This window comes from Mus musculus, chromosome 13 (genome assembly GCF_000001635.26).
Source record: "Mus musculus strain C57BL/6J chromosome 13, GRCm38.p6 C57BL/6J".
In the NCBI taxonomy this organism is placed as follows: domain Eukaryota; kingdom Metazoa; phylum Chordata; class Mammalia; order Rodentia; family Muridae; genus Mus; species Mus musculus.
The window spans coordinates 34,909,256-34,924,367 of NC_000079.6; the positions used below are offsets into that span (position 1 = coordinate 34,909,256).

At 42.3% G+C, this 15,112-nt stretch overlaps 1 protein-coding gene across 8 annotated transcripts; it reads right to left on the reverse strand.

Annotated features, from left to right (window-relative positions):
* Positions 1-703: 703 nt before the first annotated feature.
* On the reverse strand, positions 704-15,103 carry Fam217a (family with sequence similarity 217, member A). 8 transcript variants are annotated; one of them, XM_011244350.2, is made up of 10 exons: positions 14,774-15,103; positions 10,356-10,591; positions 7,496-7,663; positions 6,399-6,495; positions 5,317-5,401; positions 5,186-5,199; positions 4,355-4,429; positions 4,174-4,244; positions 3,186-3,227; positions 1,862-1,938 (listed from the first exon to the last, which is right to left on the reverse strand). In XM_011244350.2, exons 1-9 carry the CDS (start codon positions 14,789-14,791, stop codon positions 3,203-3,205), a joined length of 789 nt encoding a protein of 262 aa, XP_011242652.1. In that variant the 5' UTR covers positions 14,792-15,103; the 3' UTR covers positions 1,862-1,938; positions 3,186-3,202. The 8 variants fall into 8 exon arrangements, with proteins under 8 accessions (XP_006516846.1, XP_006516845.1, XP_006516848.1 ...); XM_011244351.2 differs by having other exon boundaries at positions 1,868-1,938; positions 4,174-4,241; XM_006516783.3 differs by lacking the exon at positions 3,186-3,227 and having other exon boundaries at positions 704-2,214; positions 4,174-4,241; positions 14,774-15,097.
* Positions 15,104-15,112: the final 9 nt, after the last annotated feature.

Genomic DNA, 15,112 nt, shown 5'->3' on the forward strand with positions numbered 1-15,112 from the left:
TACCATGCCTGTGAGGATCTGGCACATTGACTAATCAAAATGACTTCTATCTGTGTGTTCACGTTGGAATGCATAATGGAGTCAAAGGACTTGCAAGTTATCTCTTTCAAATGTGGGTTCTAGGAATCGAACGCAAGTCATCAGGACATCTCAGCCCCAAATAATAGCTCTGCAAAGCCAAGAAAATGACCAAAGGCTAGAAAGATAGGTTTGTGGAGTTGAGGAAGGAAAGGGGAAAGGTTCTGAAGTGGAAAGTATAAGCTCCTCCAGATGTGTGAGCGGCCAGGTCCCCATACTCCTAAGGACCTCAAATCACCAGGCTCCACCCCTCAAAATGCTCGAATCTAATAGGCTGGATCCAGCTTCTGAGGTTGCTCCAAGATCAGGCCCAAAATCCCACCAATCCCAGGCCACCCTGGAAAGATCCCCTCCCCCAAAGAAACCCCATGTAGAACCTGCCCTCCCCCCCCCCTCAGTTCTTTGCTGCTTCTCTCTGCAGCAGAGTCAGCCACTCTCTTGTTTTATTCCCCAATAAATCTCTTGTGAGGTTTGTTGTGTGACTTTGTGGTATTCCTTGGCTCCCAACTGCCAGGACACCTTTCACTTCGAGCTGTAACATGGGAAGAATTTAAGAAAAATCACTAAAAGGAACGGCAACTCTTACCTGATTGTATATTAGAATAAGACAAGAACTACAACAGAATAAGTCAGTTATACTATTTATTGATGATGGAATCATTGGGAAACAATCACAAAAAAAAAAAAACAGTCTTCTGAATAGTTTGCTTTACTAAATGAGACATAACATACAAAAGATTGTCAGAGTCAGTGAGGAAGGCCTTGACTGTATAAAGTCAGCAGTGACATTCATGAGTTCTACCCATGTCTTATCAAGGTTTTTGTTTCTAATACCTGTGTCTCAATGATGAACCATATTTTAGCTGGGTTTTGTGGAATAGATTCACTCACATTGAGATGTCTGAAAGCTATTTTTGGTCAGTGGGTGAGCACTTGCCCCTGGCTATAAGTGAAGGTGATAAGCAGTTTCGCTTCTGAATATAGAAAGCTCTATTCAGTAGTATGCTTTTTCGGTGACATTTCTTTTTGGTCCTTGGCACTTTACCTTCTTCCCTTGGATTTTCAGGGAAGGACAGGGGTATAGGGGAAACTGGCATTGGGGACCTCGGTGGGAGGCATCTTGAGACCACTCTAGCCATTGGTTGAGTTGCTTGGGTAGTAGTAGTAGGCTTGAGTGGGGGTTCCTGGCAAGGGTTTAAACTGGAGTTCTTGGAGTTCTTTAGGTCATCATGAGCCACAGCACACTGCTTTGAAGTGGATGAACATTTTAGCAGTGCTCTAGAGTTCGACTTACTTTTGCCAGCACTGCTCAAGCTCCATTTGGAAACATTTTGTTCTGGCTTGCCAGAGCCAGAATTGTTTTTTCTCTTGTCTCGGTTTTTATCTACGCCAGAGGTCTGGAGAGTCGATGTTTCAGGAATCTTTGGCGCCTTGGCTTTCGTTGCGATAGCTTTAGAGGAAGAGGGTCGTTCTGCCATTGAAAACATGGAGCTATAGAAAGTGCTTTGCAGCCTTGGCCTCTCTCTCTGTATGGTCATATGCTGTAATCTTTCCAGTTCCAACAAACGAAGTATCAGACGCTCAATGGAACTTTCCGGAGGTTCCACTGCCGCCTTCCAGCTTTCACATTTGGAGAAGGCAAATCTGTGTAGGTCCAGAGTGTTGAAAGGGGCAGGGAGAAAGTCGGCATATACAGGCACTTGGCCTGCTTCCTCTGGGAAAGGTCTCTCCACGTGTTCTATCGTTTCCGGCTTTAAGTTCAGGTCCATCTTTTTAAAGTAGCTCAGCAGAGAGTCATTCATTTTCTCGTTTTCGGACAAGTCACTCTCGTCTGTGACATTTTCTTCCACACTGCTGTTTCTGTATTTGAAATTCCAATTTGAAGCAGATAAAGAGTCACCATTGTTGTTTTCCATAGTTGAACACGAGTTAATATGAAACTCATTTCTATCCTTAAGAAAGTCTCCATCAGCATAAGGCCAGCACAGACCTGCTGGCATTGACTGACCAGGATAAAGAATGACTTGCTTGCTATCTGCCAAACCCGGAATACTTGCTAATAAGTGGTTTACAGTGAAGAGCCTGGGACTGTTGGCTGCATTGAAGCCAGTTTCCACTGAAGAGTTTTTGAATTCTCTTTAAAAAAGAAAGATTTAATTAACTAATGGCTTGTGGCTCATTACAAGAATTAAGATGCTATTATGAGGCTGGAAAAATGACTCAGCAGTTAAGAGCACTTGCTCTTGTAAAAGACCTCGGTTCTCAGTTTCCAGCACCCACAAGCTCACAAGCATCCATGATTCTAGTCTCTGTAGATAGAGTGTCCTTGCCTTATCTTCATGGGCACTGTGTACTCATATGGCACACATATGAGTACATACATGCAGGCAAAACACTCATAGAAGTTAAAAACAAAAAACTCTAAAAATTTTATTAGTTACCTTTTTATCAAAGAAAGGCTGATGTTTAGTTCCCAGTAGCATTTTTGTATGTAGTAGAGCTACCGCTAAAAGAAATGTTGGTTTCCAAGTATGCTTGAATTAGATGCAGCAACACAAATGTCTTAAAAATATATATTAAAAAACTGATGGGCAACTCTTTGTGCAAGCACAATTGAGCCCATGATAACCCCTTAAAATGACTAACTGCTCTTATGAGTTTGCACTGAAAATGGGTGAGTATCTATGAATAGGGTAGTGGAGAATGGCACCCTTTAGTTTTGAGTAGCACTGAAATTAGAGTGAAACACTAATTATTGACTTTGAAGTAGACTAAACTTTTGAAGACTGTATAGGTTACTTATAACAAAGACTTCTATGTTAAACACTGTGGGTTTTTTTAAATTATTTTTATCAAACAATGAACTCGTCAGTATCTGTCAAACAAGATTCATTCCTGATATAGTCCCTGGTAATTTTTTTCTTCAGAAGCCCACTTATGAGTATTGGCTCTAGACATTAAATTGAAGTCACACTGGAAAAGTAATATAGAAAACGGGGCTAAGGGAACCACACTATAGAACACTAGGTTTCTAGTTCATTTCTTCCCCATTGCTTGTATGTTTGTTTATTTTAAAGACAGTGAGAGCAGGTAGCAGTGGCACCCACCTGTGGAGCTCAGGAAATTAAGGTTCCCAGTGGTCAGTCCGGCTGTTAACACACAATATAATAAACCAGGAAGTAAAAATTCAACCCCCTGTGAGGTCGGATAGGATACATTAAGATGACTGAGCTTGCAGTAAGCTCTGGCCATTACTGTTCTACCACCAGTAATGTGTGACTGGCATTTTTCTTAACTCTCATTGTACCCCTAATGTCCTCGCCTGCAAAAGAGGAATGCTGGCCACAGTCAATTGTGTTAGACTGACGGGAGAGTTAAATGAGTTTAAATGGATGGAATTGAGTAGTTCCTAGCATAGAAAACTGTACTTTTGTTCCACATTTCCTTTCTCTCCAATATAAGAAGCCCAGTGCAATACATCTAAGCCTCATTGGGCTTTCGGTACACATACATGGGCTGTCTTGTGCTGTCTGCAGTCACTTGCTATTTTAGAATGACTTTCTGTAATTTCCTATTATTTGCATAGGATATCTTTTTTTTTCTGGTTGTATTTGATCCTCATATCTCAAGTACTTAACAGGTAGATTTAAATCTATTTCAGTGGAATATTAAAAATCTATTCCCGGGGCTGGTGAGATGGCTCAGTGGGTAAGAACACCCGACTGCTCTTCCGAAGGTCCAGAGTTCAAATTCCAGCAACCACATGGTGGCTCACAACCATCCGTAACAAGATCTGACTCCCTCTTCTGGTGTGTCTGAAGACAGCTACAGTGTACTTACATATAATAATAAATAAATCTTTTTTAAAAAATCTATTCCCTACTTGGTTTGGTGGCACATATACCTTAATCTCAGCACTTTGGAATAGATGTCCAAGTTTCAGGCCAGCGAGGCCTACACTGTAAGACCCTATCTAAATATATATTAATGTGTGTGTATGCATATATATGTGTGTGTGTGTGTGCGCGCGCGCGTGTGTGTGTGTATATATATATATGTGTGTGTGTGTATATATATGTATATATTTTTTCTTACCTTTTATCTACGGTACTTCCTTTATTAACAGGAGAACTCCATAGCTGAAATACCCCTTGACTACTGTTCTGCTAATACAAAAAGCACACACAGTGTTCAAAAGCTGTGAGAATTTTAACAGCAGTCAAGGCTGTGAGAATGTTAACAGCAGTTACTAAAGAGTGTGAGGAGGAAATCATACCTGTGATCTACTGTGAGCATGTTCTGATACGGTCAGCTGCAATATCAGCTGTTCTGCCGGATTTTCCAGATGGCTCTACAAGGCAGCAGGAGACTTGAATACAACACAGCCCTGTTTGCTATTCATGTTCTAAATAAAATCCAATGTACGTCCAACTCTGTTGTTTTTATCACTTTTAATTGAGACTTGGATACCACTAATATTACATTTACAGTTAAATATTTCACATCTTTGTTATAAAAGATACATGGGAAGTTTAGGATCGCTCCCACGGAGGATATTGACTATTTCAAATGCTTCAGGACATTTTAAGGGCACACACTACTTTCCTTTTGACAAGGGCTAGAAAGCTTCATTTACTCCTGAGGAAGTTATGTTTACAACATTGTACTGAAACAGTTAATGTAAAAAATCTTGCTTTTCTTTCTTTTAAGATACTGAGGATTGAAACTAGGACCTTGCACACACGAAGTAATGCTTTCCCACTAATCTGTATCTCTGGCCACATTTTTTTTTTTTTTTTACGTTGAGATAGGATTTCACTAAGTTGCCCAAGAAGATACTGAGCTCACTCTATACCACAAATATCCCTCTGCCCCAGCTTCTCAAATACCTGGGATTACAGGCCTGGATTACCAGGCCCATCCAAAATAGTAACTAAATGACCAGTTTATAACTGTAAAATGGCAAAGATTTTGACTTGTATAAAGAACTCTCCGGAAATAAGCTATCAAGTTTAAGCCTTGAGAAAAAGAAAAACTTTAAAGGAGCTTATGCAAAACATTTTCAAGCAGTATGTTTTATGAATTACTTTAAGCCAAACATCCTTACCTTGTTAGTTTTGCCTGAAAGAATGTATATGAAAAAATGTCAATTAATAGTTATACAAAAATAGGTTAAGATATTAATCCTTTAATCCATGCAATTCTTGTGGTATCGTACACACATCCTGGGCTTCTTACCACCTGCTGCCCCATCATTTTCAGATGAGAAGGTTTCTTTTTCATCAAAGAGTTCTTCTGCATCCAGGTTCCACTGAGAGTGATTCTAAAAAGAGAAAGGATAAAGTTAGTATCGATGTTTAAAAGCTCGAGGATACACTTTAACATGTTTGCTGGCTCCAGCCTGATAGAGGCACCCTCTGCCTCCTCTGAGAGGCAACCAGCACAGCTTCCTCTTACCAAACCACCATGAACTTGGTAGGCAGAAGTCGGAAAGGCTTTTATGTCTGTGGTTTTGTTGAAAAGAGTGGTGCGTGGGTTTTCAATGCTGATTTTAAAAGTGTAATGAAACATTCTCTTCAGTGTGTCTCTTCACGAATGTGTTCCGCCCGAGTGCCAGTCTGACGGACCACAGCATCGTCCATCAAATGTAGGAAATCTCCAAGCCTTACTTTATAGTCAGTGCTAAGCAGCACTTGAGTATCATGCTTAAGGTTTGTATTTAGCCTTAAGCAGAAAACAAATAAACAAACAAACAAACAAACCCCAGAAATTCTAATTCAGCAAGATGTGGGTGGAGGATTGGAGAGGTGGCTCAGCATGAAAAGTACTGACTCCTCTTCCTGAGAATGTGGGTTTTGATTCCTAGCTCCCAACTACCTGTCACCCCAGCTCTGGTGATCTGACACCCTTTTCTGGCTTCCCATGGGCACTGCATGCATGTGCACAGACAGACAGACAGACAGACAGGCAAAATACACATCCCATAAAAATAAAGAACACAATCACCCTTTTTTAAAGAGATGAAAGTAAGAACTAGCTATTGGCATTTTGGAAAGAGCCCACTGGATGCTCACTCTCCCTTGGCCTATGTATTCCTAGGATAGTGTCTGAAATGTCACACGTGAGGAAAACATATCCTTATATTGAAATGGGAAGGAGACATTGAGACAACTGAGCTGGTTTATACACTGGGCAAAGGTGCCAAATGGAAAAACTCAGCAGAAACTGCTCACAAAGCCAAAGCAGGGGGTTAACACCGCAGTAAGACTCTGGGGCTCTGTCCCTGCTTCCAAAGTCTGGACTGCCAAAGCTCTGTGTACCTCCTGAGAGATGCTTGACACATGCAGGCTGCTGCTGCAGCTCTCATTGCTTTTTCTTCCCATTTTCTTGGTGCTGTTCTTCTGTTCCCTTAAGGTCCTATACAGGTGGGGGAATAGGCACACTTAGGGGAAGGTTGACATTTACATACAAAGAAGCTTGAGTTTTGTTAAGGAAAATTCTCCAAGGGCTAGAAGTGTAGCTCAAGGTCAAAGACCCTGGGTTTTAAATTCTAGCACCACAACAAAAAAAGCTTAGAAAGCAGAGTGGTGAAGCATTAGAAACTAGCCACAGGCCATACCAATACCAGACAGAGATAAAAATAAATTGCAAGATCTACTTGACCAAATATTAGGAAATGAACCCTAGAGACTAGATGTCAGACAAGACATAAGACAAACTGGAAAAAACAAAAACAAAAACAAAAAACAAACAATCAAAAAACCAAAAATACAATGAGTTATCCCTAATTTAAATAAACCCCAAGCCTATTTTAGTTATTCAAAACAAAATGTGCCCCACCCGAAAGCAAAACTAACCTTTCACATAAACCGAGCAAGAATCTCATGCATGGTTTACTAAAAGGCTCGGAGAGCCAGACATTTTCTAATATCAAACTATTTGGTGTCTAAAATCCCTAGTAGTGTTTAAGATACACATATTCGGTAGAGAGCTATATGAGAATGCAATCACTGGATAAAGTTCTGGATAATTAGAGAAGTTACAAACCACTGTAGTGGCCTGTAGTAGATCTGTCAATAGCTTACAAAGTATTGACTCCAAGAAATATAGTTCAGGTAGTCTGTAAACCAACAGGCAGTGATCCATTGCAATATACATGTAGGATTCTGGGGCTAAAAGCATGCAGAAGGCAATAGGCTGCTAAGCAGGGGGTGCTGCTGGGGACCACTCAAGTTGTGTGCCCCACATGAAAGGCAGGTCACTGGGAGGAAGGTCACTGGGAGGAAGGGCTGGAATCAAGGAGCCAGTTGACTGCCAGTCAAGGGTCTGCATCGGGCAGGTCCTCCTTCTCTCCGGGCTGGGGCTGGCCTCCTGGCCCAGGACGTCAGGGGGTCTCGAGGGTAGCCAGGACTCTTACTCATCCGCCTCGAAGTCCCACGTGTCCTGGCCGTCGTCGTCGTCGTCGTCGTCCTCGTCGTTGTTGTTGTCGTCTTTGTCGTCGTCTTCCTGGTCTCCAGCCCAGGGCACGGGCTCCTCCTCTTGCTGGGCGAACAGCTCAGTGGGCTCTGGCTGGACCCCAGCCTTCCTGTGGTGGGAGGACAGAGAGGGAGAACAGCGGCTGCCGGCCGCCGGCGCCCCCGGCGGGGTCGCACCCCTGACCGGACAAGCCGGGCTGCAGGAGGAAGCGTTGCCCAGCAACTAGGGCAGAGTTCGGCGGCAGCCGCCGCTCCATGTTCCACCCAGGCGTGTGAAACTTCTAGACTCTGAGAAACTCAGGCCTTTCTCCATTGCATTTCTTCCCAAGGCTCTCAAGCTTCCTAGTGACCTGTGGGCCTTCTCTGCTCTGGTGAGGCTCCACAGATCCTCTTGGGGTGGGCTTGAGGACTCATGAAGTGGCCAGTAGCCATGTCCTGGCCCAAAGATAAAGCTATGAGGTTTGCCTGACATATCCTAAACCAAACAGATGTCAGGCATTCCACCAACACTTATACTACACAAAACCACCAAGCATTACGTACTTAAAGGGAAGAATAATACCCCTGCTGATATTATATCCCTAGCTTTAACTTTTCTTTTATGTCTAGGATACATTTATATTGTAAGAAGCCAGTTTTGTAACCCAAATGAGTATTTCTTGACACCTCTACAAATTAAGATACACACACACACACACACACACACACACTATAATTGAATTTGTATACATATAAGTACCTTTCCCTAGAAGTTTGGTAAAGGGAAAAAATTTTAAGAACAATTCTATATATATGACTATCAAAATGCCAGTAATGACATTTGAGGGGTTTTTGTTTATTTTGTTTTTGAGGCAGGGTTTCTCTTTATAGTCCTGACTAGTCTGGAACCCAATGTGTCGATCAGGCTGGCCTCGAACTCAAGATCTGTCTCCTGAGCTGCTGAGTGCTAGGATTAAAGAGGTGTGTCACTGTGTCCAGCATTGAAAAGAGATTTTTTAAAAAATCTGTTCGTTGATAATATTTTTGTCAGATTGAACACCAGGCTATGGCCGGCACCAAGTTCTTAGGAGTAGTCTCAAGATGGACTTACTCTAAATCTGCATCTTTTTAGTTCATACAGAGGGAGACCATTTCTTTCCTTTTCAAGATTGAACTAGAATACGTTTGAATGTTCTCCGACTGGGAGTATTTAACAATCTTTTCTTCAGACTGCAGTAGGAAGGTTTATTGTTAATTTATTTATGTGTCTGAGGAGTTCGGAGGGGTGTCAGATTCCCTGGAGTTAAAATTGCAGGTTGTTGTGAACTTCCTGATTTGAGTGGCTGGGAATTGAACTTGGGTCGTCTTCAAGAACAGTGCATACTCTTAACCGCTGAGCCATCCCTCTAACCCTCAACAGAGAAGGTGTGAATCACAGGAAAAGAGAACAAGCCTTGTGCCAGGCACTTGAGTGTCCAATAGGCACACTTTAGCTTCTCCTCTTATAGCAGGGATGACAAAGACAGTGATGACAGGAAGATGATCTTGTGGAAAGCACCTCAACTTCCATGGCTCTCTGTCACCCTGGGTTACTGGAAGGAATGACAAGCACACTATTTCTTAGTTGTCCTTCAGGGAAAAGATGTCCATTTCTGCTGGCCTCTCGGTACCTTTCATATTCCGTTTGCTACTCACCGTGCAGGCAAGCATGGCTTCAGAATCCCTGTCTGTAAACATTTTCTCAGAGCTGATCACTATTTTCTACTGAATAGTGTGCATTTTTCGTGGTGCTCAGATACTCAGTCAGGGGCTAGAGAAAGGGCTCAGCAGTTCAGAGCACTGGCTGCTTTCCTAGAGGGTTCAGTTTTGATTCTCAGCACCCACGTGACAACTGACACACTGTAACTCCAGTTCCAAGGGATTTGACGCCCTCTGTGGTGTGCAGACATGCTTGTAGACAAAACACCTCTCCATAAATAAATAATACATTTGACCAGTGGGGAACATTTCAAATCAGTGGTGGACAGATGATATTTGGCATATGCTTTAGATCAATAATTTGATTTTATTCAACCCTCCCTCCCCATCTCCCTTTTGATTGATTCTCTCCATCCCAACTTAGGACTTTGTTTTTGTGATCACTAATCATAAGCATGCTAGTTGTTGATGTTGTTGTGTGTGTATTTGTATAATTCCTTTTAAAGAAACATGAGTAAAATATTTTTACTTTGAAGGATTTCTGTTCTCTTTTTTTACTTTAAAGTTTTATTTTAAAACTCAGTGTTTGCCAGGAGTAGAACCACATGCCTTTAATTCCAGTATTTGAGAGGCAGAGGTAAGCAGATCTCTATGACTTCAAGGGCAGCCTGGCCTACAGAATGAGTTCACAGCCGGAGCTATATAGTGAGACCCTGTCTGGGGAAACAAAACACAAAACAAAACAAACACAACAACAAAATTAACCTTCAACGTTTGCCTCCTTAACAATGCTATCTTATTTGGGTAGCTACCATTTTATTCCAAAAACACAAGAAATTTTGTTTTGAATCTACTTATTCCTACAGTGGATGGTAGTGATATATCTGAGAACATTTCCCCAGACAAGAGACACACATTGGTGAAACCCACCTCCTATAAAGGTGTTATACTTTGAGCACATTCTCAGTTACATGTTTCCTATTTTATTTTGCTCTTACCGCTCAACCTGGGTGTGCAGTTCCTCTTAAGCCTTCTAGTTCTCTGGATGCTGGTATAGAGCTGTTTTCCTGCCCCTCTGGGAAGAGCGTACCTTGAGTTTGGGCCTACTTTTCAATATGGACTTACGTTGTGGTGCTAGGACCGGTGGAGCTGGAGTCCTCTCTCTGGGAGTTGGGGCCCTCCCACCTCAGCTGCTGCGAGCCAAACACTCTTTTCAGAACGCTTCTTTTGAGAAACTTAGAGATGATCTTCTCTCTCTGGACGTTGCTGAACACTCTGCCTTCTGGGAGCCAGCTGGCCTTGTCGAATGCACAGCTGTGGCCTGCTGACAGTGGAAGGTGCTCTGGAGACACAGGAGCTCTCTTTGAAACAAGAACAAAAAAAAAGAAGACAGAAGCGGGGAGGAGGGGGAGGAGGAAGAGGAGGAGGAAGAAAGAAAGGAGAAAGAGAGAAGGAGGGAAGGAGGGAAGGAGGGAAGGAAGGAAGGAAGGAAGGGAGGGAGTTATTTGTTACCTAAGAGCCGTAAGCATGGAAAAACAACCCAGGTGCTGCCCTGCGCTGCTGTGGGATCAATTTAGTTAATGAGGAGGCTTCAGGCAAGGCCTAGGCAGCCACTGGCCCACATGGCAACTCACCCTCTGCTGCAGGCTAACAGCAATATATGGCCAGTCTTCCTGCCTTACTTAGCTCTCATGCCAAAGTGTTTTCCACCACATGTGCTTTAAACAAACAAACAAACAAACAAACAAACAAAGGACACTGACTCCCATATGTCTTACATACAGAAAAACAAAACACAACTAAACTAAACCACACCAAAAAGAAAAATCCATCTGATGATTTATTTCATGATAAAGTGGATGGAACAGGATTCTCATGTGTATATGGACAGTTCTTTTGCTTTTTGGCACAGGGTCTCTCTGTATAGACCAGACAGGCCTTGAATGTATAGAGATCTGCCTGACTCTGACTCTGCTCCCTGAGTGCTGGGATTAAAGATGTATACCACCAGCCTGTGGCATTTCTTTATCCATTTATCTGTTGCTAGACAGCTAGCTAGGTTTATTCCTCATACGCTGGCTATTTTTAACAGTGCTTTGAAGGACACAGGCATGCAGGTGTCTCTTCAACATAAGAATCTTATTTCCTTGGATTACTCAGTAGTGGGATGGTTGGCTCTATCCTAGTTCTGTTGTAAGTTTTTTCGATGAATCTTGGTATTGCTTTTCTCAATGACTACTGTGTTAATTTCCATTTTCACTAACGATGAAAGGGGGGTTTAAAATTCCCTTATCTCTGTCCCACCTTGTCAGCATTTTTTATTGCCTTCTGTTTTATTTTGGGAAGTTTTACTATTGAATGTGTATGAGTGTTTGGCCTGAATGTATGCACCACTTACTCTCAGCATGTGTGAGCCTGGAGCCTATAGAAGCTAGAAGAAGGGGTTGGCACTCCTGGAACTGGAACTGCAAATGGCTGCGAGCTGCCACGAGTGTGCTGAGAACCAAATGGTTGTGAGCTGCCACGGGTGCTGAGAACCAAATCGGAGTCCTCTGCAAGAGCAGCCAACAAAGTGCTCTTAACTACGGAGTCATCTTTCCAGCCCCTGTTTTCTTGATAATGGCCAATTTTTTTGTTTTGTTTTGTTTGTCAAGGATGACATTTAATGATCACGATCTACTTCTGGTTTCAGCTACTGTCCATAGCTTCAGTTAACTACGAACATTCCGTCAAGTGATATTTAGAGTCACAATTCAGAGCTTAGTGTCGGGCAGGCAATAGTTGTTGCACATCCTTAATCCTAGCACTCACGAAGAAGAAGCAAGTAGAGTTCTGTAAGTGTGAGGTCATCCTTCCTGGTTTACATATGGAGTTCCAGGCCAGTCGGGGCAACATGCTATCCCCTCCTCCCCTCCCACATACATACATACATACATACATATTGTTACATGGTGAAGGCAGGCAACTTTTAGGAACAAATTCCTGTATTAATATAACTTCAACATGTCCTTTCCTTTGTTTTCAGCCCAGGCTTCAGGAAGCAAGGTGAGCCATGCCCGGATGCATGGCTGTTCACTCTTTTAACCTTTCAAGCATGCGCTTTACAACCTTGAGCTGAGCAAATGTGCACGTCATGTTTTCTTCCTCGATGATAACCTCTAACAGAGCATGCTCAAGAATGTGCCCATTCTTAAAGTGCTTTCCTAGATGAATCCGCATTAGCTTTCCTAATGAAATTCCTATGGGTTTCGTTGTTTGGGCTTTTTTGTTTCTTTTTGTTTGTTTTCTCTGGAGGGAGGCTGTTTTGGAAATAACCCCTGTCCTGTCCTCCCCTACTGTGAGTAGTAAGCCTTTCCTTACTCTCTCATGTAAGGAGCCTTGCTCCTTTAGGCCTGGTGCTGTCCAGGATACGGACTCATTGTATTTTGTTACAGTTAGGTCAATTGACACGGCATATCAAGAATATATTTAAAACATGTTTTTTTTTTTCTTTTCTATTTATGAAAATAAAGGCTTAGAGTAACGCACTCAGCTTTGCTTAGAAGAAGAAGAAGCCAAAGTATGTGTGTTCCAGTCGCCAGCATATTCTGTCTTTTCAAAGACAATTCCTTTCTCTAGACAAAAATACGTAATTTTGAGAGGCACATGTACTCAAGGGTTCCTCATTAGTTCTATAAACTATTTTAAATGGGTTTAAATGTGGGGTTTTTTTGGTGGGGAGGGGTTGGTTTTTTAAAAGCCTTCAAGTTTTTAGTTTGCAACGTGAGGATAAAAAAGTAGAACTGCTCATTTCCTGCTCTGGACACAAATGTTCCATAGGGTACAGCCATGTTATTTTAAAATCTTGGCGAGGGCTTTGTAGCATGGTTAAAATCCTGGCCAAGATGAGCAGAAAATACCAAGCGAGCATGCGTGTGGTCCTCCTTATCTCTCACCATTTGCATTATAACTTGCAAGCCATAAAGAAAGCTTTTCCACTAGGAAAGACTATGGCAAGCAAATGAGTTTCCCGGAGATGGCCCACCAATTTGCATGGCTATGATGGGTGTGCTCTGGAGAGGCACAGTCCCAGAGACTTCATCCCAGGATTGCTTCTCGCTGCAGATATGCCTTTCCTGCTACTATTACATAGCCTTATGATTCCTGGGCATCAGCTGACCGTATTGGGCAGACATACATATCAACATAAAGACGAGCTTTCATGAATTCATACTGTTTAGATGAATTAATGACTTTATAGAATTCCTGGTTTGATTCAAATAAGTTTAGGAGGAAAAATTTAAGGGGCCAGTTTTAGTTGTTTTGCCAGAAAGATGTAATAAAGTTTGAATCAAGAATAGAATGAGCCTCCCCCTCATAGAGTAGTAAGTAAAGGCTGCATACTAAGAAAGACAATGAGCTTTCAAAAATTGCACTAAGAAGAAAAATAGGCTTAGGACAGACCTGTGATCAAGGAAAAACATTCAAGGAAAACCATTTTAGATCAGGTCCAAGGATTAGGCCACAGGTGTGCACTATGATAAATCAAGGCTGTGTGAAACTGTTGCTTTGAACCTATAATGAAACACTGTTTTGAACTTACTATCTACATCCTTCTATAACTACCTTTTTTGTAACATTTTATCTATGCTGTAATTTTATAAAGAACTTTTGTCTAAGAATGTATAAATTGTTAAAGAGAGAAAATAGTGTGGCTGTTCTGCTTCATCCACCAAATGTATATGCATATGTATATGGGTATATGTATATGTGTCTGCCTATATGCATGTGCAAAATGTCTACGTGTCTCTCTGTCTATATGTATGTGCATACATATGTATGTAGATATATGCGTATGTGTATAAGTATGCATGTGCACTTGTGAAATTGGTGAAATGGGTGGTGGGGCCCAGCCACAGTGTGTGTGTGTGTGTCTCCCTCCCCACCCCACCCCACCCCACCCCACCCCACCCCCCATGTATGTCTGTGTGTCTGACTTTTTTCTTCTTTTTCTTTTCTCTCTGGCTCATGAAGAGTTAAGGAACTCCAAGCCTCTCACCTGGCCAGCAAGGGACCCTTGAGTGAGAGAGAAAAGAGTCCAAGTGACTAAGCCTTTATTCTTTATCCCCTGCTGCTATCAGCAGAAGTTAAATTTCCAGAAGCCAGTGGCTTTGGGCCACAGCATAGCAGAGAGTTAAAGAATGAGTTAAATTGCTAAAAGTAAGAAGCTTTTGACCACTCAATTGCTGACTCTATGTCCCCTTTTGGTGCTGTCTTCTTGGGGAACTAGATTCTGGGATACCCCAGCCCTGCCCCCCTTCCGCCTGAAACACACTATTATTTGCATTTTCACCTCAAGCTGGAGACTAGGTTCTCAGCCACTTCTCAATGCTCCAGCTGAGCTATGAAGTGTGAGGCATCATTGTTCTTTAGTACTTGTGTTATCCTCTGCTCCTTGGTCTACAGTGAAGGAAAACTAACACTAAGGAGATTTTTATGTGTTCATTTGCTTTGTTTCCTTTTTAAATCTGGAAAAAAGAATAAATAGCAGATGGCCCTCTTACCTGTGTTACTCTGGACATTTCCTTAGTTTTGTACCATAAAGCGCTTCCTCGGATCTACAGGGGGCAGCACTGATGTAACCACTCTTTGGGGGGCCTCCTAGGTCTGTGAAGTCTTAATTATGCACACACCAGGTTTGAGACCTCTAGGAAGGGAACACAGCACAGGCTATGTGCACACCAATCTCCTTCCTTTCAGGAAAACTCTCCCTTTTTGCCTCAGAATTCATCCACATCCAGTCAAGAAACTGGAGTTTCTGTGGAAAATCTCTGAATTATTTGGCAGGATACCTTCCATGGGCAGCTTTTCTGTGCTTTGAAGGTGCAGAACAAGTTCTCAGG